This window comes from Astatotilapia calliptera, chromosome 7, assembly GCF_900246225.1.
Source record: "Astatotilapia calliptera chromosome 7, fAstCal1.2, whole genome shotgun sequence".
Lineage (NCBI taxonomy): Eukaryota > Metazoa > Chordata > Actinopteri > Cichliformes > Cichlidae > Astatotilapia > Astatotilapia calliptera.
In genome coordinates, this window is record NC_039308.1 from 26,463,315 (window position 1) to 26,489,578 (window position 26,264).

Sequence of the window (26,264 nt, forward strand, 5' to 3'; positions counted from 1 at the left end):
GAGAACAAGAGTAATAGAATAAACAACATCACAATGATATATGGGAATATGACAGTAAATACTAAATATTAAACATTATTGTGCAGCACATAAGATCAACAGAACACAGTGTGCTTTGAGGTAGGAGCCAAAAAGGGTGTAGTTTGTGGGTGTGATCACCCGTGTGTACACCTGTGAGCATGGACACGCTTGTTTTTTTAAAAGGTTCCTTCATGTAATGATCTGCTAGAGGGTGTGGGGGGGATAGCTAATAACTGTTACATGAATAGACTGAGAAAATATTTTTTACGTTTGTGTCGAGCCCTTCATTTTTAGAGTGCTCTCAGAAGTTATTTTCACAGCAGAGAGAAAGCTGTCCTTTACTGGTAACTTGTAAAGATGACAAAGAAATAAAAGAAGAAATTATCAGCTTTCATGGTGATATGCACATACATTTTTCAGTATCTCAGAAATGGCAGTGTTGACTTGATTCCCCCATTTTCAGCTGTGTAAGTTAACAACTGATGGACAAGTTGTCGTGGAAGTGTCTCACCCTTTTGCACACAATGTTCACAGATGAGAAATGAGCAGGTGTTCTTTCATGAGAGGTTATTTGGAGGCAAAGCCTTCACGGGATTCTGTGTAGCCCTGTGAAAAACTAATAATTTTCAGAAGCACCTTTAGCAGCAATAAGTGGAAGTAATCATTTTCTTTATGACTTTATCATCCTCTCACATTGTTGTGGAGGTATTTTGGCCCACTCGTCTCTACGGCTTTGCTTCACTTCATGAAGGTTTGCAGGCATTCGTTTTATGAACAACAGGACTGTGCAATATGGCCAAGTACCTCTAGTACCTTCCAAAGGACATCTGTCCTATAGAAGTCTTACAGTTTGTTCAGATCCAATTTTTCAAATCTGAGCCGTCCTGCCATGTAGTGAGAGGAGGTTTTGGTTTGTTTTGTCCTGGTAATTCATCCAAACGAGCTATACTTGTTCTAATTTTACTCTCATGAAATTTAACCCTTACCTAACACCTGAAAAAAAAAAACCCAGTTCACCTGTAACAACAGAAAACAAAAAGGCTATGCTCTAGAGACCACAGATCCAATAGTGCAAGAACCCACGCGTCATGTGAACTTATTTGTCAGTGTTACAGAGGCAGTACTGCAAGATGAAACACTATTTTTAGTAATAAGAAACATAGGGCTGGACTGGAATTTGACAATAATTTCATTGGGAGAAAGTTTTATTCACAGGTCAGGAAATCTCTGCAAAAGGTCTGCATGGACATGTATGGATGCTCCTGGAACTTTCTCAATCATCTTAGTTTTATTGTTACAAAGCAGTTGCTCCTTTCTCAATGGCCTGGCCTTCAACTTGGAGCACAGACTGTTTTTGAGTTGAAATTGAAGAGAAATATCCTGCACTTTGGATTATTCTGCAGTTTTTTAGTGCCTCTGCAGAATGCATGGGCAGGGTGCGCACTCATCTTTCTTCTCCTGGGAGTTTGGGTAAGTTTCCCAGGATTTTCAACACCTGCTAAAGGGGAGAACAACAGGTAAGATGGAGTGGGGGACTTCCTTGTGAGTTTTTCAGGTGTTTAACTGGGATTTATTTTTTGGGTTTAGATTCCCAGAATCTGATTTTATTTTGTATGTGTGGCATTTTTTGTAAATATTTATATTTTAAGTAATGAAAATAGAAAACTGGTTTTATTGGCATTTGTTAATGTGGAAACACCTTTTCTTATGTGGTAGCAGTAAAATGAGGTGCAAAACAAATAATTCATGTGGCTTTAAATACGAAATGTTCGAGAAATAAATCACGCAACCTTACTTTGCTTCTGCCCTTATAATTCTGAAATGTACAGTATTGTATTGAAGTGCTGACTTTTGGCTTTAGGGGATTTAACAAAATAATGCTTTAACTTTTAAGGAATCGTTGCCATTTTTATACACAGCCCCTATTTGTTGGAAAAGTAATCGAACAAATGACTGACAAGCAGTTTCGTGGCCAGGTGACGGCTGATCCCTTGTAATTAAATGACAAATGTAGTAGACATAAGAATGATTCATAGTGTTGAATTTATATCTTACACAAAGTCTATAGCTTGTTACTGTTATTTTAATTGAGACCTAAAGACACATCAGTGCCAGTGAGCAAGCCCTTTATTCTGCTGAAAAGAAAAAGACTAAATAAACCATCAGAGGCAGTAAAGACTTTAGGAATTGTCAAATCAACAAACTGGTACGTTGTTAATAAGAATAAATGCACTGGTCAGCTCAGGGCCTGAAAAACCACAAAATACAACTAAAGTGTAAGCATTTCTAAAGGCAAAGAAATGGGATATTATTCAGTGGCCAAGTCAGTCATAATCCAACAGAGCATGCTTTTCAGTTATTAAATACACAAGCTGAAGGCAAAGAGCCCTAAAAACAAGCAGCAACTGATGGTGGCTGCTGTAAAGGCCTGGCAGCCAGCATCTCAGTGAAGCAAACACATTTAACAATGTCAATGTTTTTTTTAGACTTAATGCTGATGGCTGAAAAGGATTTTCATCAGTTCTGAGCCTCTAAAAATGGGGCACTGTATATGAAAATGACTGTAATTCCTAAACAGTTAATGCAAAATTTTTGTAAATCCCCTTGAATAAAAACTGAAAGTCTGCACATCAATCACAATGACTGATTTCAAATCCACTGCAAAAATTGTGTCTTAAACTGCATTTATGTACTTCTCCATCTACACACACATCTATAGGTGTGCATGTATGTAAACTCTGGCTGCAGTAGCAGAATTTAGGAAACAGTACCCCCTTGTGTTTTTTCTTCTTAGCACATGGTAGCTTTGTGTATTTAATAAAATATGTTCATTTGTTAACTAACAGTCCATAACCATTTATATAACAGTGCAAAAATATTTGTATTTCAATTCTGAGCTGCTTGCTATCCAGATGTGAAATCAGTGGCAATTAATGAATCGTAATATTAATATAAATTTATTGCTCAAAGATGCAGAGACAAAAAGTAGACCCAGAGACAAAACTGGACCCACGTATCGTACATCATGTTGTGCAACTCATCTGTGATTCACAAAGAAAAACAAATAAGTTAAGATATTTGCAGGAAAACAAATCTTCAATGTCAAAAAAACAGTATACGAAACAGACCGTCATCAATGCGCACAAAAATGAAATACAAGTTTAGTTTGACCTGATCAAATCCACAAACTTGCGACATCAGTTACCTGCACTGCAACCCTGTCTAGACGAGTGTCAGCTCAATCCTGGAGCGACAGCGATGCTACAAAAGACTGTTAACCCCTGGAGGGTCTTAAGGACATTTATTGTCTTTTGAATTTTTAGTTTTAAACCATTTTCACTGTGTTGAGTGGATTAAAGCCAAATTTGTCAAAGAATCTTTTTTTAACTTTTTTTTAATTGTGGTGTAAATTCATTAAATTAGCCTAAAATGGCTAAGCTACAGCAATGCATCCACCTTTATGCCTTTGGACAAAAATTGTCCCATTGAAACCCATTATAAACGCTATTTTTCACGCCAGAAAAATTAAGGTTTAAGGGATCGTCAGGTTTCCACCTTAGGTTTTGTTTTTAACTAGAGACCTTAGAATTGTAATTTTTTTATTTGTCTACCGAGTGGCGCCCTTGCTTCACATTTGACCTCTGCTCGAAAACAGCGGGCTGCAGAACTGAACTGCGGGAAAGGAAGTCTGATTTCCGGCTTGCATCACCGGCTATGCCCGGTGATCGGGCGAGACCAATCCACCCTCTCACCGACCGTGAGAGGGTGGATTTTTTTTTTTCAATCAACAGGAAATGACGTATTTGTTGTCACGTGGTATGGATGTGTCTGCTGGAGAAAGGAGTCCCACGCAACATGCCCCGGTTCTTCGTCGCAACTTACCCCGGGAAGAGGCACTAATTTCGGCCTAGAGGACCAGCATTGACCGCCTGGAGACTATTTTCGGTTCCGGAAATTTTTTTTTAAAGTAGATCGAAATTAATTTTGGTGCCGATCTTTGGACCATCTAAAGGCCTAATTATAGTAACTATCAAATATTACTTCAAATGTTTTTTTTGGAAAATATTTAGTTTTTTAGGTTTTTTTTTTAGTTTTTTTGTAATACAACTGGGATATAAAGGGTTAAAACAACGAAAATATAATTAAAACTTTATATGAATATTTCAGGGAGAAGTAGTTTTAAAAGACTGACCAATTTAAAGTGAAAAAAAAAATTTAATATTTAATATTTTTATTGCACTTTTGGGGAATTTGCATTTTTCATGGATTTTTTAATGTGCTCCTGCAAAAAAAATAATGGCAGGTCAAAATTCATTTTGGTGCCAATCTTTTGTCCATCTGAAGGCCTAATTATAATAACAATCAAATATTACTTCAAATGGTTTTTTTTGAAAATATTTAGTTTTTTTGTTTTTTGGGGCTAAAAAAACAGGGTGCTCATGTAATGAAACTGGTATTTAAAGGGTTAAAACAACGAAAATATAATTAAAACTTTATATAAATATTTCAGGGAGAAATAGTTTTAAAAGACTGACCAATTTAAAGTGAAAAAAAATATGAATATATAAAGTTTTTATAGCACTTTTTGGGGAATGGACATTTATTGTCGTTAAGCACAAAGGTGGATGCATTTTTAAGACGCCTCCAGGTGTTAAAGGCTGTACTTTCATAAGACCTTTAAACACTTAAGCAACACATAGCATTTATACTTTTTAAACATAACATGTGGACGCTCTCCAAAACTGGATAAAAACCAAAGCTACACTCTTCAAGCCTCAACATGTTGCATAGATTTTATGTAAGTAATTGGGCCTTCAAAAAAAAGTATTTTTACTTTAGGAATTTCTCGTGGTTGTAATAGTGTCATAAAACCTGAAATCTTCTCAAACGGTTCTCGAATCATGACGTAATATTTTAAAACCAGTAATATGCGCAAAATTACATGAAGGTAATTTTGTTTCCAGTTCATGTTAAACTCCTAAGGGTGAACATGGCTAAATGTGAAAATATTAAAATACAGCTAGGGAGTAGAAGATAATCCAAGTTAATCCATTAAGTTAAGAAAAAAAAAAAATCAATCTGAAGAAGCGTAAACTGATCAAAAGCAAACATTCAATGTGTAAGAGCTACTAACAAAATACTTATCAATTATGGTCATTCGAGATTTGTGTTAACTCTCCAGTCCCCAGTGGAGGACACACGCAAGCACAGAAATGTACAGACAGATTATAGCAACACGAAAAAAAGAAAAGAAAAAAAAACAATAGCCAATACATTTCAGACTTTTTTTTTCCAGACTTGCCAGGAGTTGTTAACAGTGCAATTACTGAACCCTCGGTTAGAATATGATCAACAGATTACGCACTATCACAGGAGTACATTTAAACAGGTTGACACGAACCATACAGAATGAATTAACGCTCTAAATGAAGCAACTAAACTAGATGACTGAGCAAAGTAAAAGAAAAGCACATAGAAGGATAAACACTCTAAACATGGGGTTGTTTGAGAAAAATCTATTGTGCAGGTTGACGCATTTATTACACCGAGACAACTGTGCATGTCTTTACACAAAGCCGAAACGAACACCATATCTTATGTTGTTGCCTCCTATCTAAGAAGCTCAGGTTAAATGACACTGAGCATGTCAGTTTTATGACACAAGGTGGAGTGAAAGTATCACTCTCTCCTCAGTAACAGTCTCTCTGACCTCATGGCCTGTGGACCTGCAGATTCTCCTCAGCTACATTTGTGCTGCACTAAAGTTCATCCCTGTAGGCGACTGACAGCATCTCGGGTGCCGGGGCAGCCCCTTTCAGGGTCTTGTGGGAGCCCCTCCAATCAGTCCTCACAGAGTCATCATCCCACAGGGTCGACGTCTCTGTGTCGCTCACCCACTGGGGATCACCGGCGTAGTGACACGGCTGGACCAGGAGGGGGTGCGCACTGAAGGCTTGTAAGTTTCTATTGGGGAAGTGGGATTTGTAGTCCTCGCTGCAGAGGGAGCACAAAGGCAGTGTTTAGACTGGGTAAAATCATTCGAAACTTAAAAACACAGGATAGGATGTCACAATAAAGAAAAAATAACAAAAATAACAGCGCTGGAACTACAGATGGAAGTTTTGTTTTTCTTGGGGGGGGGGGGGCAGTTTGAGCAATTTTTCACCATTTACTGAAATGTTAAATATAAACATCAGGGATATTTTGTGATTTCATTACACTATACTGATTTGACAAGAGATGGTGACAACAGGCCAATTTCAGAGATGGTTCAGTTACTCTTGGCATGAAGGGCAACAATGCATGGGGTGCATTTGTTGAGTGTTCTCAGCAGACTAGTCAAGCATATCAAATCAGAATCACAGTGGTGTGAAAAAGAGAGAGAGTGCAGAGAAAGCAGGCTGGCTATAGGCCAGATTTCCACACATGATGGAGCACACAGACACAGCCAGGCCTTCTGGTTTGCAGATCCTTTGGCACAAAGTGCATTTCATTTCTTAGAGTTAGTTCCTGATGACGAGAACAGTTGCCTTGTTGGGGAAACTGTCAAGGATATCATTGTTAAAGCCAGAATTTGATTCACCCATTACACTAATAATTTAAAGATACATTTGGAGGTGAAGTCGATATTTTATAGACCTCCAGCAACCATCTAGCATGAAATAGAAGCTTTACAGATGATGGCTCCAAGTCAGCAGTTGAAGGATCGCCAATGTGGTTAGACTTCCTTTGTACGGAGAGACAAACGTGCATTTTTATTGCATCAGACAGTCGTCTGGACCTTTGCAACCAAAAATGTGAACCTAATAGTGATGCCAGATGAACGCTAAGGGATAACCATAGTCATCATGGTGGAGGAACCATGGATGTCTGTATTATTATGGCAGTAGTTAAAACTAAACAACAACATCTGCGGTTGAAAATTAAAGGCAATGATTAAAAAAGCAGTTCCAACAATGGCCACTGGAGGCTTGCTCCCAAAGTGAGTCAACCCCAATGACTCCAATGTTAGTAGGCCAACTTCCAACCAGAAAATACAATTTCCCCTTCAACTGGTAGGCCTTAGCTATTTAGAGTGACTGAACTGTCTGTGCTCTAGTTATGGTGCATATAAAAGAATATTTTTAGTGAGCTTTAATTAGCAGGTATCTATGTCTGTGACAAATTCACATGATGCAACTTGTCAACCATCCTACCATCTTTCATTTCTTGACAATAGCTCATTTCTATCTGCCAAAGCTGAATATATATGATAAATGATAATAGCGACCACCTATCAATGGGCTAAAATTATTCTTTTTTGTGATTATACACGTACAACACATTATTAAAGCATCATTTTGATTTCGCAGCCAACGGCATAAACAAACCAAAAAATGCTGTAGTTCTAAATATAAGGCTTCAAAATTAAAGTCCCCAAACAAATGACTGATATTAGTGTGGCAGCATAATTCTTTTATATCAAATCTGTAATAAAGAAACTTTGATGTTGCAGCTTAATTTTTGTTTTGTTTTTACCAAAGTAAGTACAGACCATACTGTTAGTGCCACAAACACTGGTATAAACTTAAATAACAAACCATAGAAATTTAAGTATGGACTAAAATAGTCTGGACTGACCATACAGTAGTGTAATTCATGGAGAAAGGCGACAACATAGGCTTGGAAAAAATATATATCTTCTTTACCACAAACAAAACTGAGTCCACTCTGGCTGCTCACATCTGTCGGTCACACTGTGTTTAAGAAAATGTCAGCCCACACTGACAAAAATTCAGACCATTAATCCCAGAAAGAGATGCAGACACGAGGCCTGTGCATCATAAAAGGAAAATGCTGAGAAAGATTAAATCTATTTTGAAATGTGGTGCGCTAATTCAGCTTGACAAGCACAACATATCAAAGTGACTTTCTTTCAGAAAAACGCAGTGAAGTAAAACCACAGACTTCCACATAGTTCTTTAATCTATACACTCCAAACAAAACTAGGCTAAATATAAAGCATGTACACATGTTTAGGCAGCTATAGAAAAGAATGTTTTTAGCCCTGAGGTCTGCTTTAGTTTAAACGGTCTCGCAGGAGAAGGAGATTAAAGAGTGCTGAAGAACAGGTTTCATTATAGCGGTCACTGTATGGAACATACAAGAAGAAAACCAGAAAAACTTCAAAGTGCGCAGAGAGTAGCATGAGTGTATTTTTGACACTTTTTTATGATACATACTTCGGATGTTTGTCGTACATAATGGGGAGGAATTCATCAACAGGCAGCATCTTGGAAAGTGGCTCAGCATTGAGGAGTTTCTGGGCTCCCTGTAGGGAGATGGCGTAGGACAGAGTCCAATACGAGTAGTCGGCCATCACCAAGTTACGAACGTTCTCCACTGGCTCCTCCTTTCCAGGATTCACCTGCTTCCTGCCCAAGTATCTGTGGCAACATAAAGCGATCATAAGAACTAAAGAAGTTAAAAAAAAAAAATCAGGCGCGGGGTAGAAGCAGCAAAAACCCAGGATGGTCAAGGCATGTGATTTTTACAATCAAACTCCACCTTGCTGTTCTTTTCTGCCTAGCAGGCATAAAACATTTTTCAGCACATGCTCTGTACGTGCATTTTCCTTCCAAATATGTACGAAAAAAGAAAGTGCTAACATCACATGTTTAAGTATTTTGGATGAGCTTTAACCATGGAGCTTGGGATATTCTATTAGGGTTTGTTTTTTTTTAATTAAATGATTTTATCTCATAATATGAGAAAAAAAAATCACCCTACTGGACTTCATGGTTCTGCACAGTACACAAAATGTTAATGGTTATAGCAAATATGATTGCTCTACAAAAATATGTTCCATTAAGTTATTATTGTATATCATAGTCATAAATTTGTCCCAAATTCTACACTAGAAAAACTTCAAACTTTGTCTGAAGTTTTGTCTAATCCCGTTTGTATGATTTCAAACAAAACCAGCAAACTATATCAAAGGGTACAAATGCACTTTGGACTTTATAATGAACCTAACCTGAGCTTTCTTACCTGCGTCTCATTTAACCTTAACCAAAAACAGGAATTGGACTGGAAACTAGGAGTAAAATGTGTCTTACATGATGTCCCAGTCCAGCTCCACCTGCTCCACATCCTGCATCATTTTGAGTATTCGTCGCTTGAAGTTGGCCTGAAAGCGAACATCATCTTCAAAGACCAGGGCCTTATCCATCTGCATGTCCACCATCTATGGAAAAAGAAGTATACACACTGTAAGCCTGACCTGTTAAATAAATCAAAAGGTTTGTGTCATAAAAGCAGGTTTTTATTTTGCATCCATCTTCTTTACAAACATGACTCTTGGTTTTCAGCTGAGTGCAATTATTTTCATTTACAGTTGTGAAAAAGAAAGTACGCCTTCTTTGAATTTTAAGGTTTTACATAAAAATAATCTGGTCCTTAGCAGTTCTTATGTAAATGCAAATTCAGATTAACAACCACACATTATATATTACATCATGTCATTATTGATTGTATGAGAACAACTCCATAATGCAGAAGCTAAGGACAACTTACTTAGATATGAATTAAGAGGGTAAATAGCAGCCAGGCACTGTGAATCAAATACACTTAACATCAGCAGGTGTGAGCACTTACATAAAAGCAGATGTTTTGGCAGTTTGGTGGTATGGAGCATTCAGGTGTGTGTTAACACAATGTCAAGAAGGAAAGACATCTTACACATGACCTTAAAGAAGCAATTGTTGCTGTCTTTTGTCTTGGAAGGGTTGTGAAGCCATTTTCAATCATTTGAAGTCCATTTTATGAAAGCATTCAGTACAGCTGACAATCTTCCTGTGGACATCCCAGCAAATGTCCACAAACAAACGGCAAGTTTGAAGGGTTGCAAGAAGAAAGCCTCTTCTTGGCAGCACGGCTTAGGTTTGCAAACTTACATCTAAAAAACCCCACAAGACTTCTGGAACAATGTGTGGTGGACATATGACACCAAAGTGAAGATGTTTGGCCATAATGGACGCTGATATGTCTGGAGAAAACCCAAACACAGCACATAAACCTCACACCAACTGTCAGCACAATGGTAGAGGGGTGATTATTTATGCTTTTTCTACAACCACAGGACCTGTGCTGCGAGTCAGAAGCTCCTCTGTATACCAGATCATTCTAGTGTTAAATATGAGGCCTTCTGTCCAAAAGTTAAAACCTTTGGGTCATGCAGCAAATCTACAACAAAATGCCTGAAAAAGAAATAAATCAAGGTGTTGCAACGGCCGAATCAAAGTCCAAACCTCATCTCCGCTGAAATGCTGTGGTGGACTTTAGGATAACTGTGCATAAATGGATGCTTGCAAACCTCAGTGAAGTGAAGCTGCGTGCTGTAAATGAGAGCGGGCCAAAATTCTTCCACAATGATGTAAGACACCGATTAAGTCATCCAGAAAACCACTACTTCAAGTTATTACTGCTAAAGGTAACGTAAAAGCTACTGAAGTTGATATAGAAACGCTTAGAACTCAAAGAAGTTATAGTTTTGTTTTCACATGACTGTATCATAATATTGTAAAAAGGTGATTTGCAAGGACTGTATATACAATTATGCTTTCTTCTTATATAGTATACTATGAAGTATAAATTAAAATATTTGAGTTTTAACTTCAGAAAAGGGATTTGAAAAATGTGTGACAGTGTGTGTCCTCTCACCTCCTTCCAGATGTAATAGTGACTGAGGAAGCAGCCCACTTCTCCTTTGGTCAGAGTGCGTCCAGAGAATGGGTCATAGTATCCTGGCAGCAGGTCGACACCCAAAATCTTAATGTCACTGCTGTTCAGTGCACTGCATACACACACACACACACACACACACACACACACACACACACACACACACACACACACACTTTTTTTTTGGTAATTCTGTCTTTGATAAGAGAAGAGCGTTCAAATTTGGAGCATACGTAGCCATAACGCTGATATTTATTATAAGCCACAAGTGTCCATATTTTCAAGATAAGAATTGAAATTGGCCTCACACCAAGAGTCTGAATTGACACGGTGTTACATTTCTTGACAAACTTAACTATAAAACTGAGAGAGGAAAAGACCTGAGAGCAATCCACTCACTTTCCATCCACGGCATCGACCACTTTGACGTCAATCTCAAGCTCGTTTAGAGAGAACAACATCCTGTCTCTGCGGTCAGCACGCCGTCGCAGGTTAATCAGATAAATCTGTGCAGGAGATGGGCGACCCAGAACGTTATTTAAATCTGGACACTGTGTACCATCATCATAAATCTTTGAGTTTCATCAAATGGGTCGACTGCATATTCGGCATGTTTTCAAACTCTATTCACTCAGTGAAAACATGCATCATAATTGGTCTGAATCTTGCTGAACATAAAGTACTACCTAAAAAGTTGATGTATAATTATATTATATATTACACATAATTACATCCATGCTTTCATTACTGCATAGAACAAGCCTGTATAAGGTTGGGTTAACCTTTTTTACACATTAACTGAAAAAACTTGAACTGGTTCACCTACCTCATCAAATCCCAGGAGGTCTCTCTGTTTTGGAAACATGTGGATGAAACGGGAAGGATACATGGGTGGCCCGTCGACTTTTCCACAAACAGGGATATTAGTTTGGGGGGGGGGGTAAAAGAGAGGTGAGCTGATGTGCCTTTTTTTAACTGTCATTATTTGGCTTTAGTATTACAAATCATCTATGCTCTTACTCATAGACTCAAGGTGAACATGGACAAAGTTGAGACGATCGTCTTCTAAGGTGTAGTGCGGTTTGGCTGGAACGTTCAGGTAGCCGTAGCGCTCCTTGTTGCACAGGTACATCTGTATCTCTGAGTAGCAACGAAAAGCAATCATTTAATTAATTATAAACATATTTATTCATGTATATTTTCAACACTGAGTCCTGAAATATACAAATATTCTACAGTGAAGCAAGCGCAGACGTGATTTAGTGCAACAGCTGTGTTGAGTAAACCTGACTGCTGAACATAATAACACACGAGCATCTACAGACCTGCAGCCCGACAGGAGAAGGCAAAAACAATAATATCGTCGTAGGGCCACGAGTAGTCCTCATGAGGAGGATAGAAAGCAAGTTTTTTCATGCCCTCCTTCCTCAAATCCAGCAGCAGGGTGCTGTGGACCATAGGCACAGGGAAGCAGCCCACTCGGTGACGATGACGGGTGGGGAAGTACTCTGCTGTTCGACGATAATATCCCTAAAGAATTGAGATATTTAAAAAAAATATGCTTACTTATGTCCTAGATCTGTGTCATTTTTCTGCATTATGTTCATCAAGAAAGCAACAACAATTTTTTTTCTCAAGTATTCCCTTTAAGCGGATAAATAATCACTCATTTTTAAGTGCTGCTCACCTGTGGAGTAATACCACACCAGTAGTTAGAGTACGCCCCCGGAGAATCTAACATAGGAGCGATGACTGACTTGTTTTCTGCTATCAGCAGGTTGAGGGATTCTGGATTTGTGAGGATATTGTCCGTGTCTGCGTACTGAATCACAGAGACAGAAAATACAAAGGAAAAAGTATTTTTCATTCAAATTACAGTTGCTAAGTTTTTTTTTTTTCTTGGATGAAATAACAGCCTCAGTAAGAAAGACATCCCATCTGCTTAATCAAGAAAGGAGATAATATGAAACTTATCACAAGAAAGGTACCAAGATATAATCAGCCCAGCGTTTCCTGGCAAAGTTGAGCGCTGCTTGTTTCAGCTTCATCACATATTCGTATCTGCTGTTGGGCCAATGCTTAGGACCCAGCTCTCCAGCATAGGACCTAAGACACACAGAAGTACAGTATTATTAGGGGATATAATACTATATTGGTAAAATGTTGTATAATTTGCCACGTGAAGCAAATATGTGATTGGCTGAATGGTTTCTATTGTAAAAAAAACAAAACAAAACAAAAACAGCATCGCTGAATCATGCTGGAGTGTTGACCACAGTGAATACAGCATACCGATGCTAATGGATTAAATAAAACCAGAACAGTAAATAAGTTCTGTGGTGCTGTGAAAAGAGCATAAACAGGTGGATAACGTAACAGTTTCATGACTGTAGAAGTTTAGCAGAACTCACTCAGAATAATAACTGACAGGCATAAAAGAGTCTGCTAATAGAAAGCAGAGCATCATGTACAGACAAGCCTAGATATGCTTTGTCAAACTCTTTTTTTTAGCTTTTAAAATGAATACCAGATGAACTGCAAAGTTGCAGCCTACAGAGGGGTGTTAATACTTTCACTGAACACGTGGACAAAAAGAGCCAGTAAGAAAAATCAATACATGTACAATCTGAACATTGTTTGATTTATTTTGTCAATACCAGGATGACACTTCAGAGGATCATAGATTTGCCTCCTGATGAGTAAAAGGGATTGTTCCTGTCATTTCCCTTGTAGAAAGCAACTATTGAAGGTGATCTGCTTTGATCCACGTGTGCTGTAAGATCAAGTTGGGGGTGTTTCCAAACTCAAATCCCAGCAGTACACAAAGCTCAACACATTAACATTTTCAGACTTACGTTGGCTTGTCCATTGGTCTCCACTCAACATAATGGTAATATTTCTGCATGACAGTCAGCCACTCCTTCAGTATGGCTGTGGTGTTATCTGTGTTGTGATCCGTGGCTGCCCTGGAAAGCACAGAGAAGGCAGAGGGTGAAGTAACTGCACCAAACGTAGGGAACCTAAACTTGGCGTTGGTTCTTGTTATTACTTATTCCCCTCGTTGTGCCAGGGGAACAGTGAAATCTACATTATGTGAATTTTTCAGCTCCTCATCATGCCGGTGCAAAATCCATGCTGCATTCCCGCTCTCATTGGTAAATGTCAAATTATTTGCTGACAGGCTTATTTGATTCAGTGCCCAATACTGATGTTCAGCCTGTGTATTACTCGATCAACAAACAAAACCCAAATACAATACAAAACAACACAATACAAATGATTACTACTTATTTGAGCAGAGTTTTTCAGGTTTGTAAACGTTTTAATGTTGTCTCTCAGTTCCACTGAATGATCTGAACAATCATTTTCCGCTTCTCTGGTTTACGGTACACCACAAGGTTCTATTTTGGGGCCTTTACCGTTTTTGTCATATCTGCTCCCTTTTCAGCACATTTTCATCACTTTTAAGGACATTTCTTATCACTGCTAGATAGACTGGCTGTCAAATTTCTTCAACTTAGTGAAGAGAAAGCAAAAATCCCATGACAGATTTGTGCTGAAGGTAATGGAAATTCTAGATTGCCTTGCCCCTTTTGCTAAAGTTTGAATAACTTTTGATTGTGGATACTCCCGTTAAAGCTCTGGTTCACTCTCGTTTTTATCACTTCAGAAATATTGTCAAATTAGGTTTCATTGTTTCACAGTCTGAATTGGAAATCAATCAAATCATAATCAGTCTTTTATTTCATCACATCTAGATTATTGCAATTCGCTAATTCAGTTCCACTTGCACCCCATTAACTTCAGTCTACTTTAAGATTCTAGTTTTGACTTTTAGAGCTCTGCATTAACAAGCACCAGCATATATCAGGTATCTTTTTGTATCCTTACATCCCCAGTACATCCCTGAGGTGACTTAATCAGGACTTGCTGGCTGATATACAAATATAAAAATAAATGAGACAAATACCCCAAGAGTTTGAAGCTCTCTCCCACTGAGTCATAGCACTATGAAGTTGGTGATCTCTTTTAAAAATGAGGTTAAAAATGCATATTTTTAACCTTGCTTTTTGGTAACTTTTTTGTCTTTATGTTTTTAGCATTTTGTGATATTCATCTTGAAAGGGGTTATATAAAGAAAAATTTACTTTTTTAATTACTTTTTGATTACTTTTAACCCAATGCACTTCATGACCTCTGGGCAGAAAAGAAGAGCAAAGTGGCTGACAGCTTTTGCACTAAAATATGCATTGGATCCCGTTCCTGTCCACAGCTGTGAGTTATCTTCAGCAGTGTCACTCTAGCAAACCTTTACTTGTGGTGAAGTAGGGTTGGACAAAATGACAAGGTATATCAAAGATACTAGATATCTGTCAATTAGCAGAATGGCTCTATTGCATGACCAGGTTTTTGTTAGTCTTGTTTTTTTTTATTTGTGCAAATAAGACACCACTGCAGAGTAACATCCTTTTTTTTTTAACTTCATCATAATATTAGGGCTCTTAATGATTTCTTTAAACTCATATTTGTACAGCAACTGGAGACACAGTTAGGGAAGGTCTCTTTGAGCCATTTCTAAACAACTGCGGATTCCAAGATCATTGGTTCAAACAATTATACAATGTAAAAGTTACTCTCATGTGTCTGGAAGAAGACCCAAATCGTTACTCTCAGATGAGAGGAAACTGATTAGGATGTTCAGGAACAAACCAGGAACCTCCAAGGCTCAAGCCTGCCATGAACTGAAAGTTGCTGAAACACCAGTGTCACTGTCCACACTGGAGTGAGTTTTACAACACCATGGACTGAGAGAGCGCTAACCGAAAAAAGAAACCCCTGATCTAAAATCAACACCTTCAAGCTTGACTACAATTTACAGTTACTTTCAAACACAATAACACTATCAGGTGTCAAACATGGTGCTGGTAGCATCATGCTCTGCTGCCAGTGGTAGGGGTAAAGATAAAGCCTGAAATCAACAGATGGATAGTCGAAACTTGGACACAACTGAGTGTTCCAACAGGACAATGATCCCAAACACACATAAAAACTGTTATTGGAATGGATAAAGCAGGCCAACATTAAGCTTCTGGAATGGCCTTCCCAAAGCACCTACCTCAACTCTATTGACAATTTGTGGACTATGCTTAAAGGCCCGATCTGGATCCAACCAATTTAAATAAACTCTACTAATTCTACTAAGAAGAGAGTTCAAATATCCGTCTGGAAGTGTGCCAGAAGCTTGTTGGTGGCTACCAAGGCGTCTGAGGTGCTGCTTGCTAAATCTTCGTGTGGGTGGATGTTTGTTTTTGACTCTGTATGGATTAGAGAAAATCCAAAATAAAGTTCTTACTTTGTTTCAAATAAATAATTAAAAGTCAAAAATTGCCATGACTTTCATGACGATGATGATCAATATTCTCGTAGGACTCAACATACTAGAGTCATCTCCTCATCTTAAACCAACAGTTAATCTTTTTCCATCATTACACCGATTAAACGGGATCTCTTTTACTTCCTCACTAATAAACCACTCCGCGCTGTCTAAACAGCTAAATCCCTAGAGTTTGTAGATTTGAACATGCAGCATGAATTATAAAGAAGTAAAATCACTGCTGGTACAGTTACTCTATACAAACTTCACGGGACATAAAACTCCAAGCGAGCGACGGTAGGAAACGAATGCGGCGGAGTGAAAGGCAGCCTGGACTGTGAAAGGCGCAGAGGGAACAGGGGAGGGGTAGGACGCTGCTGCTTTCACAAACTCATTTAAATGCCATTGACCTTTTGAACGGCTGCTATAGACGGATAAAAAGGAGACCCCTCTACAAACAGCCTGGCAGTCCATGCAGGAAACCCACCACACAGAGATGCGATCTTTGGGGTAGTTGAGTCTCTCCAGAGCTCCGAGGTAGTATGGCAGGGAGTGACCGGTATTTCTCGCTATGATAGCGATAACCACGGTTGGAGGCTGCATTTTCGACTCCTCTGGATACTTCTCCTCCGAAAAGTAACATTCAGTCTGAAAAACAAAGGCCCCCAAAGCTAGAAAGTGAAGTATCATGGTGGAGGCTGTTAAAGTTGGAAAGTAATCCGCGGGGCTCCGGAGCAGCACGTAGCCGCGGTACGCGTCAGCAGTCCAAGAAAAAAGGGCTTTCCCAAATGTTCAACCCCTTTCTTCATGTACAAGCTGGCCCCTTCTGAAGAGAAATGCAAACCCAATCCTAAAGCCAGAGAGGGTTATATTCCGCTGTAATAAACCTTTTCCTGTAGGAAAAAAAACAGAAAGAGGGGAAAGAGGCGTGATTTGGCCACACTGGTATTTACAGCGGTGGGATACCCTTGGAAAGATTAGAAAGATGGAGAATAAAGTTTTAAAGTTTAAGGTCGAACATCCTTAAAAATATCATTAAAATGTTCCCAGGGATAGAAATCGGTGGGGGGGGGGTGCATTTAAACATGGCAATTTGTTAGTCAAAAATTTATTTATTTAATTATTGTTTTTGAGTAAACCAGTCACAGCCTTTTAAATATTCCGACCACAGTATGGACATTTAGTCTGTATGTGTGATATTCTGATACATACATCTGAAATAGAAAGGGATTTTGAATAAACCCAGCTTTGTCGTAATATGAAGCCAAAGAGTAGCAATTACAGAGATTCACCAGCAGAGGGAGGTTTTGATCCAAGAGAAGAATCATCATGTCGCGCACGTCTTCCTGAGGCCTTTGATCCTTTGGTTTTCTCAAATGCTGCAATTAGGATCAATTACGAGGTTATTTTTACATTTATTATTTTATTCTACTTAATAGTTATCTTTTCGAGACGTTCTCATCGTATGTCACCTTCCACTACATTCACTCATGCTATATAGTACTTATTTGCATGCATATAATAGTTGCAAGGTCAGTTTTACTCTGTTGACATTTGCCTTATAAGAAACGCAGTGTCTGCTACAGAGACACTGAGGCTTCATGAACAAAAAACAAAAATAACAAAAATGAAAACAAGTGTAAATGTTTTTAAGGGACATGTTCAACCTAATATTCATTGTAAATCTTTACATTTAAATACTATAGAGCTTTGACAGAGAAAGTTGGGAAGTTTGTGGTTTTAATCAAAGGGGAGCTTCCAAATTTTAAACACAGCTTGTAACATCATTTTCCATTTTGCACTGTGGCTCTTATTTATTGCAGTCCTAGAGCTTCGAGTAGCCTGTTGACAAGAGAAGATGTACAGTAGCCTGGGTGTTCCTCAGTATATTAAAGAGTCAAAGGTCATCTTGAATGTATTGAGTGTCAGTATGTGGGCAATAGAAAATTCATGGCCAATAGCCAAGTAGAAGATGCAGGGGCAGACAGATGCATTGGCTTCAGGGTGTAGGTGTGGCGGGAGAGCAGATTAAAACAAAGGATTAAAACACACTCGTACGGGGGGAAATAAGCACATATACACAGTTAGATCTTCAATTGTATTTTTCGTCTAGAACAACAGTAGAAAATAAACGTGAAAAGATGTGCTTGCTCCCATGGGGCTAGTGAGTATAAGGAGGCAAATGTTTTAAAAACTGATGCTCAGAGTGCTCGGCATACAAGGGAAAATTCACTTGTATGTAAGATGGACAGGACAGAGGTTGTGCGAAAAGGGGACTGATGGGAACAGACAAAAGAGAATGGAAACGATGGAAAGGGCAGTGGAGAGAAAAAATAAAGAATGGGGAGATGCATTAGTGTGGGTGGAAAATAATAAGCAAAGTCGTATATAATGAATTTTGGCTCTTTTGGCAGGCTCTGTGAATAAACGAAGGCAGTCAAGGCTGACAATGGCAGACTTGGGGCATAGGAGTTGTTTGTGTGGACAGGTCACAAGGGTTGAGGGTCAAATCTCTCCTATTCATGACACCCCAAGTGTTGCCACGCTCACACACACAAAAACACACGCACGCTCATGTGCACGCATACACGTATGTCAGGCTCACTTTCTCAGCGCTTGTGGCTGCAGCTGATCTGGGAGAGTTCAACCTCGGGTGCACTAACTTTTCACTGCAGGGTCAAGGGTGGAGGTGGCGTTTGTGTGTGAATCGGGGACAGACGGACAAGAAAAGCGAGAGAATGACAAAAAGAAAATCTTCATTGTTTTGACCAGATTGCAGCAGAGACCGCAAAAGAAAGCTGCAGCGACACCAGGACTGTGCATGCACGCATACAAAATATACGTAAATCACCTCAAATGTTAGCCATCAATACTCATAGCTTTAGCTCTATTTGTGCAGGTTGCAAGATACTCACAACTCTCATATCTATACAGAACGCACATGTCCTAACTGGTCACGCAGCCTCTATTCTATCTTTAATCTTTTCTTTGCTGGGCCAGGAAATTCTTGTCAGCGTGAGCGAATGATTGGCTGTAAGTTTGGATGTGACAAAGTGTAAGTGTTTCTGTTTTTGTGTGTTGGGACCAAAACTGGTGGGCAGCACAGAGTCGTGACATTCTCGCAAGCTTCCGGGACCTTTATTGCTGTGGCAATAATCAATAGCGTTCCCACAGAGACGTCTTTTGGCTGGGCAGGTCAATACCTGTCACTCAGGGGCTCAGTCATGGCACAGACCCTCTTACTCAGCAGCTACGGCAGCCTCGCTCTGTCTGCTCCCCACCTCGCATGTCCTCCTGCATGTGTCTCAGGAGTGTCATGTTTGCACAGTTTAAGGAGCTGTGCGGTTCATTTGAAATCATATCCAACTGAGCATCCGCTTCTTTTTTTTTCTTTGCACAGAGTCCAATAAAACAGCCACAACAACAGTTACCATTATTGTTTAATCTCCAGAATATTGTCATTTTAAACATAATTGGGTTTGGTTTAAAATTATATGGTGCTGTTGTTAAATTGTTGTTTTCAGTATTTTGTTTTCATCTTTAGCACAAAACACCTGTTTAAGTTATTTGTTAGGTTGGAGTCTGATTCATTGTGCAATCAAAACTCATCTTTCCAAAGTAAATTTTCATGAAGTGCAACCGATATTGCAGTTTTAAGTAAGCAAGTATGTTTGTTAGCCAGCACATGTTTGCTAACTGAGTTAAGTTTTACATGGAAGTAGCTCAGTTTTAAAGATGCATATCAGATGGATTTTTAGGAATTCTTACATTTACTGTTAGGAAATAATATCAGAAAATTATGTTCAGCATTTTAATTGCAATGTTGTTATTCTAGGCCTTGGATCCATGTTTTCCCCAAGAGTTTTACAGGTACTCGTTTTGTTGAAGTCTGACTGAAACGAGCATGTCTGGAATCATTTACAAACCTGCATTTCATTTCATTTTTAACTTCACAACACTCAGTCTTACAGATGTGATTTTCTGATTGTAGCTGGCAATATGAAGAGGGGATGCTCTGGAGGTGGCAACAGTGCAGATAAACTGACTACTGGGCCAAACAGCAGGTGTGTGTGTGTTTTCCCAGGTGCTGTTTGACTAAAACACTTAAACAGAATTGCTTCAGTAGAAAAGGACTAGAATACCTGAAGTCCTGTCTTCATGCAACACCACCAAGTCAGCACAAACAACCTCAGGCTCAGACCGAACGCTCAGAATGCTGGAGGTAATGTGATTAAAGAGGTCAGTGACACATGGTCACATCTGTTCTAATTAATATTTTTTTAAAAGCAATCAATTATTTTGATGTCATTTATTTTTTATTGGTCGTTTTAATATAATCGATTAAGATACCTGTCAAGTTGATTCATTTTACAGAAGATGATCGCAGTTACACTGACATTGAGCCAGTTTGGTTTAAAGTGAAATAGACATTTTAAACTGAATTGAGTCAACAATGAAACATCAAGGATTTTGATTTTATTCATTTTTTAAGACATTATACTTAAATGTAATTTCATCTGAAGATCTTGAAAGTAACAGGAATAATGAGTAAGACCCGGTGTTATTTTTTAAATAAAATAACATTTTTAATTGGAAAAAAAATTGAATAAAGTGGTGTTTGGATTTTCAGTCGACATTCTCCTTTTTATTGCACAAATGTGAAGATTTCCAGGACGCAGGACAATGTCAAAAAAATTGACAAGTTTCTCTTAATGGATTTTTTTAATTTGAATATACTAAATAAACCTTCAATAGATTGGCAACCTGTCCAAGTGTGTTCAACCTTTTGCGCTAAGACAGCTTCCCCAACACAAAAGACAATGGATGGATGGATGGATGGATGGATGGATGGATGGATGGATGGATGGATGGATGGATGGATGGATGGATGGATGGATGGATGGATGGATGGATGGGGATACTCTGCATTGCCATCTGCTCCAACATCCCTCCAGCAGTTATAACCTTTACATGGTGCTTCATTACTAAGACTGGATGGACTTCCTTAAACTCAAGAAGAAGCAGCAGCATCATGTGACATGTTTACAAACCTCTACCAATGAAGATCTCAAACTAGCTCACATCTCTTCTCTATTTAAATAAAGGAAGTCCAGTACATGATTAACCTTAGATATTACCCCTGTGCACCAACCTTGATAACCTGGTTTGAGGTAGCCTACAACACACTTTTCAGAAGCGATGAAACATCCTCAGACTGAGACATTCATTCATGAAGATCTTAAAACTTCATTATCTGAGTTTTTTGTTAATATCATGCAGCTGTTTTCCTTCTTCAGTGTCTTGTTCTGTTGTTTTTGTCTGCTGGTTGTGTTCTCCCATTCATTTCAGCTTTTATCGTTGCAAAGGATATGTTCATTTTTGCCTGGTTAAATAAAGATTAAAATCTAAAATATATATAATGCAAATTTTTCATGACTTGCAAAACTCAGCAAAATTGGTACAACTGCGCAACTGAGTCATTTTTCTTTTAGTCGTTCAAAATTTGACATAAAAAACAAATTATTGGATATTTTTGATCACCCTGTTGCCCCCATGATCTGTACAGTCTCGGTGAGAATAGTGCAGACTTCCTTGCTTCTCATCGTCTCCGTTGCTCCCTGGATGACGCTGTCCGTCTCCCCGTTGCCAAGCAACAGAGCAGCCACTGTCAAAGAATTCTGGGGGATGTTTAGGCAGCGGCATGCTGAGGGGGAAGGAGTGTGTGTGTGTGTGTGTGTGAGAGTGTGTGTGTGGCTGTGATGGTGGCAGTGAAGAAGTAAGAGGGTAAAGCGAGTGTATTTGTCTGAGTGCAGAGTCGAAGGATGCACTCAGTTTTGCACTTACAGGAGAATTTTCTCTTAATCTTTTCATTTCAGCCTTTACACCACTTGGTGATTTCTTTAAGATTTATTAATTTCACGATCCAACATTTTACTACTCTTACAAATTGAACCTCAGATCTCTGATGAATCAACTTTTCTCAAAAAAACCCCCCCAAAAACTCAAACAATGTATCTTTTAGTTATTTGCACTCTTAATGGTTTGGCTGCCCGACTGCAAAGAACAAGATCCCATAATTTTTAGTGCCTATATAAATAAGCTGAAGACATGTACTCAATGACATGTGATAAACAAATGTGCTTATGAACATGGGAGACTGTGTGGCGCATAATTGGTTTTTAAATGAAAGTACAACTGCATGTTTCTTGTCTGGCCTTAACACTTGCAAAGCGCTATCACTTTCTCCACTAGATATTATAAGCTGCCATAAACAAGATCATCTTACACAATACAGTGCACCAGCAGGAAGATTTATGGCCTGAGAATTTTTGTTTTTCCTTTTGTCTTTTTTAAAAAAAACTCTCCTTCCAATTTACTTCTTTGTCCCTTTGACTCCACGTCCTGGCTTGCCTGAGCAGCTAGTCCACTATAAATGTCAGTGACATTCCCTGCAACAGTGTTGCCTCTCATTCTAACCTCTTTACTCTCCTACCTCTGTAGCTGGCAGCAAGGAGGAGATGCCTTCACCAGAGGAGGTTTATTTTAAGGATTCCCCTGTCGCCTTTGTCCTCCCTCTCATCTCCATCTCTCGACGGGATGGTTTCATAGCCCACCTCGCTGATTGGGCCTCCCTGTCCCCTGCCAAGCCTTTTAGCCAGCGGGTTAAACATTGATTTGTGAATGGAGGGAAGCACAGTGGCCCCTGCATGGAGCCCACCAGTCCCCTACTGTTTCTGTGTACACACACACACACCCCTACTATACACCACCAAGACCAACAGCCAACATGAAAGCTTCTGAGCTAAAAGGCTTTAATTCAACAGCTGATGTTGGCTGATGGTGTTTTAACTTTTTTTTTTTTTTTTTTGCGAAATGCTACCTAGCCTTTATTTTGATCAAATCACCTAGAAATGGTAAATAACAGTTAGAAAAGTAGTCTTATGCATGTCTTATGCACATTCTAAAAGGTTTGCAGAGCTGCAACAACAGAAAGTTTCAGACCAAAAGAAACTGTGTCGCAGATGTCTCTGTGATGCAGTATATGTTTAATATAACCAAGCAGTCAGTCTTCTTTTTTTTTAATCCATAACCCTGCGCAACACAAGTGAAGGATGTCAAGGTGAGAGTGAAAGTGGACCCTCTTGACTTCTTCCCAACTCAAGTCATGAAAAGACAGAGAGAGGGAGAGTGAGCGAGAGCGGAGTTGAGATGGAGGGTTTTGCTTTTCAACACTCAAAAAAAAGAGCAATGAATGAGTGACTGGCTGAATGAATGAGAGGCGGGCTGGAGCTGAGAGGGTCTCTGGCTGTGTGGATCAGCAGAGGTTAACTCGGCTTCTTCAGAGGGATGAAAAGGGGAAAAAACGGATTGAGCTTTAAAGAGGAGGACCCCCTGCGCCTGGGGCGGGATCAGTCAGGATGATTTATTAGAATGAGAGAGCGAGCGAGAGAGAGAGGCGTTTGCAAGCGTCAAAAAGCTGCAGCGCAAACGCAGCGTTAAAAAGTGCTGATATGCACGACAACAAGATGGGCATGATTCAGATTCTCATTTCAAGTAAGAGGGGAGCACACACATACAAGACTTTCAACCACCTGAGCTGTTGCCACGAACGGGAACGTTATACGAAAACAAAACAAGAACTTGTGTACATGAAAATAAAAGCCTGCGTGTTTGGGAGCCTTTTTTTTAAGTGTTGCAAGCAGAAATCGCTCAAAGATCCTTTATAATTTGTCTCTCTTCCTTTATTACCTTTCAAATATGATCATACCACATTTGGTACCAGTATCCGTAATTGAGGGCAGTACTATTTAACCCCTGGGTTTATAAAACAGCTGCGGAAGCACATATAAGGAATTTGGAGTACAGTGCAATATATTGCGTCGCTTACGCAAGGAAACCATACTGCAGTTTGGTTCTCTTGCTTGCTTGTTAAATGTGCTACAGATTTTTTACAATTAAAATTTAAAGCACAAGACAACATGCCCACTGTTACCCCATCAGTCGCTTGTCACACGAGCATCATATAATCCACTCATTTTCTGTCACTTCGGACAACACTCTCCTTACAGGCCTACAGTAAGCAGCTCTTTTCTGGGGCAGAATGGCTGCACATGGCGCTGAAGGCACCGCTTTATGTCCAAGTGCCTGGTTACAGCGTTGCACTAGTTTGCTCACACAAGAGAGGGGGCACAAGAGAAACACTAAACGTCATGCAGTGCGGTCAGAGAGTAAACAGTGTCGGGATTGTAATCTCTTTTTGGGTAGAAAATAGGGCTGTTGTATCTTTAAGAGGGGCTGCTGGTCCCTCATCGCAGCTGCTGGCGTGTGTGCGTGTGAGTGCGCGAGCGTGTGTGTGTGTGTGTGTGACATAGAGGACAGCGGAGATTCATTACTTAAGCAGTACAATGGACATTTATCACCCCGTGGTGTTATTCAAATTCAGTACCAAGCGAGGACCTTCTCCACTCCTCTCTCCGCCTTGCGTCGCGGCCACAGCGTTTATTGTTGCAGAGGCTTAAAGGAAAAGCCAGGAGGGCAGAGACACATGCATCCAGTCAACCAGTCAGTCAGTCCGGGAGACCCGTAAAGGACGGGTGGAAGGAAGGCAGGAAGACAGGACCGTCTGTCTGGAGTGTACGAAGCCCGCACATCTCCTGCCCCGTAGCTGCTTTTTGTCAGTATCCGACGCTGCTCGCTGGGGGGCATTTGGAAAGGAGCAGCGAGATCCGAGAGAACGCGCGTCGTGGGAACTGAACCAAGGACGCACCAACGGGAACTAAGGGGGTCTCCTTTTAATTTTTTTCGGTTTTGTCACCAGCTATAAACAGCAGAAGAAAGAACCGCTCGAAGTACCTCTATTTTTGTTTTTCAAATATAAGGCGGATTTTTTTCTTTTTGTAATTTAACATCCGTGGAAAGCCATTGTGCATCTTGAGGCACCATCAACTGAGGAGTCCTTCCCTAAATCGATGACATTACACAGGTGCAGAAATGGCGTTTTCCCGGCGTTCTCACGTCGGACTTTAAGATGAAATAAAGCCTAAGCGGCTCGTCTTATTCCCAGCTTGTAAACTCTTTTGAGACACTGTAAAAGTAAGACTCCTGGAGGAAATACAAGGACATACCTTTTTATTTAAAACTGCATTGTCCATTCAGCCATCTTAAGGGCCTAGAGATGTGGGTAGACAAACTTTACAACTAGCAACCAGTGTTAACACATGGAGTGAAGACAGCAGCTGTAAAAGAAAGTAGGGAAGAGGAAAGTGATTGTGACCGCATCAGTGGTTAAACAGCAAAGGGGTGGGCTTTTTATAAAGTATTTATCAGTAGAAAGGTTGAGTTTCTGTGAGTGTACAATGATTTTAAAGGAAAGGCAAATGAAGTTGTAATACAGCTTTTCTGTAATGGCAAAATAAATATATATATATATAGGTTTAGTGAAACAACTCAGTGCTTGAAATGTATAGCAGTTTTTTTTTCTTTACAGGAAAAGAGGAATCCGAGAGGCAGTGCTGAGCAGTGAGCATGTCAAAAATAATGCACAGTAGTGCAACTCCCTATCTTGTAGAGAAACGAGGGGGAGGGAAAAAAGCAGGGTTTTTTTTCGGTGTCAGAGGCAGCTAATACTGTCAAAGGCCAAATAGGCAGGCTAGCAGGTGCACCCATGGACCTATACAATAACTGCCCGTGCACATTTGTGAGTCAAATAATCAAATGCTTAATTTCGTCTTTTCATTCTGGCAGAGGATATATAGAGTCTTTAGCGGCTGATTGTCCAAACGCAATTCTTGAGTAAACTCATATTCAACCCCAAGAATTGTGTATGGACATCTGTTGCTGCAGACTCACATTCGTCACTGCTGTCTTTGGCCAAGCGCCACATCCGAAATTGTGGGCCTCTAGAAAAAAAACACCCCAAACCCCACAAAGACACCAGTAGAAATGGCTTAAATCTCGTTTTGTTTTGTATCTGTCTCGTTCCAGGTAAGGGACAAACCACATTTATGCATGATATGTAGAAAAAGTCGCGAGACTGGGATAATAAAGTGGAGGAAACCGCATTCTGCCTCATGTAATGTGTTTTTCGGGCTGTGTGCTGTGGTTGGCCCGATTGGTATTTACACTTTGTCGAAGATCTAATCAAGAC

General features: G+C 39.6%; 1 protein-coding gene across 1 annotated transcript; it reads right to left on the bottom strand.

The window, feature by feature from the left end:
- Positions 1 to 5,292: 5,292 nt before the first annotated feature.
- cercam (cerebral endothelial cell adhesion molecule) lies at positions 5,293 to 17,005 on the bottom strand. The gene is given in 13 exon segments (XM_026174130.1): positions 5,293 to 6,015; positions 8,244 to 8,447; positions 9,120 to 9,247; positions 10,723 to 10,855; positions 11,143 to 11,249; positions 11,570 to 11,646; positions 11,764 to 11,883; positions 12,069 to 12,273; positions 12,431 to 12,565; positions 12,732 to 12,849; positions 13,599 to 13,709; positions 16,605 to 16,863; positions 16,866 to 17,005. Coding segments are annotated over 13 exon segments (1,893 nt in total). The 5' UTR covers positions 16,927 to 17,005; the 3' UTR covers positions 5,293 to 5,780.
- Positions 17,006 to 26,264: the final 9,259 nt, after the last annotated feature.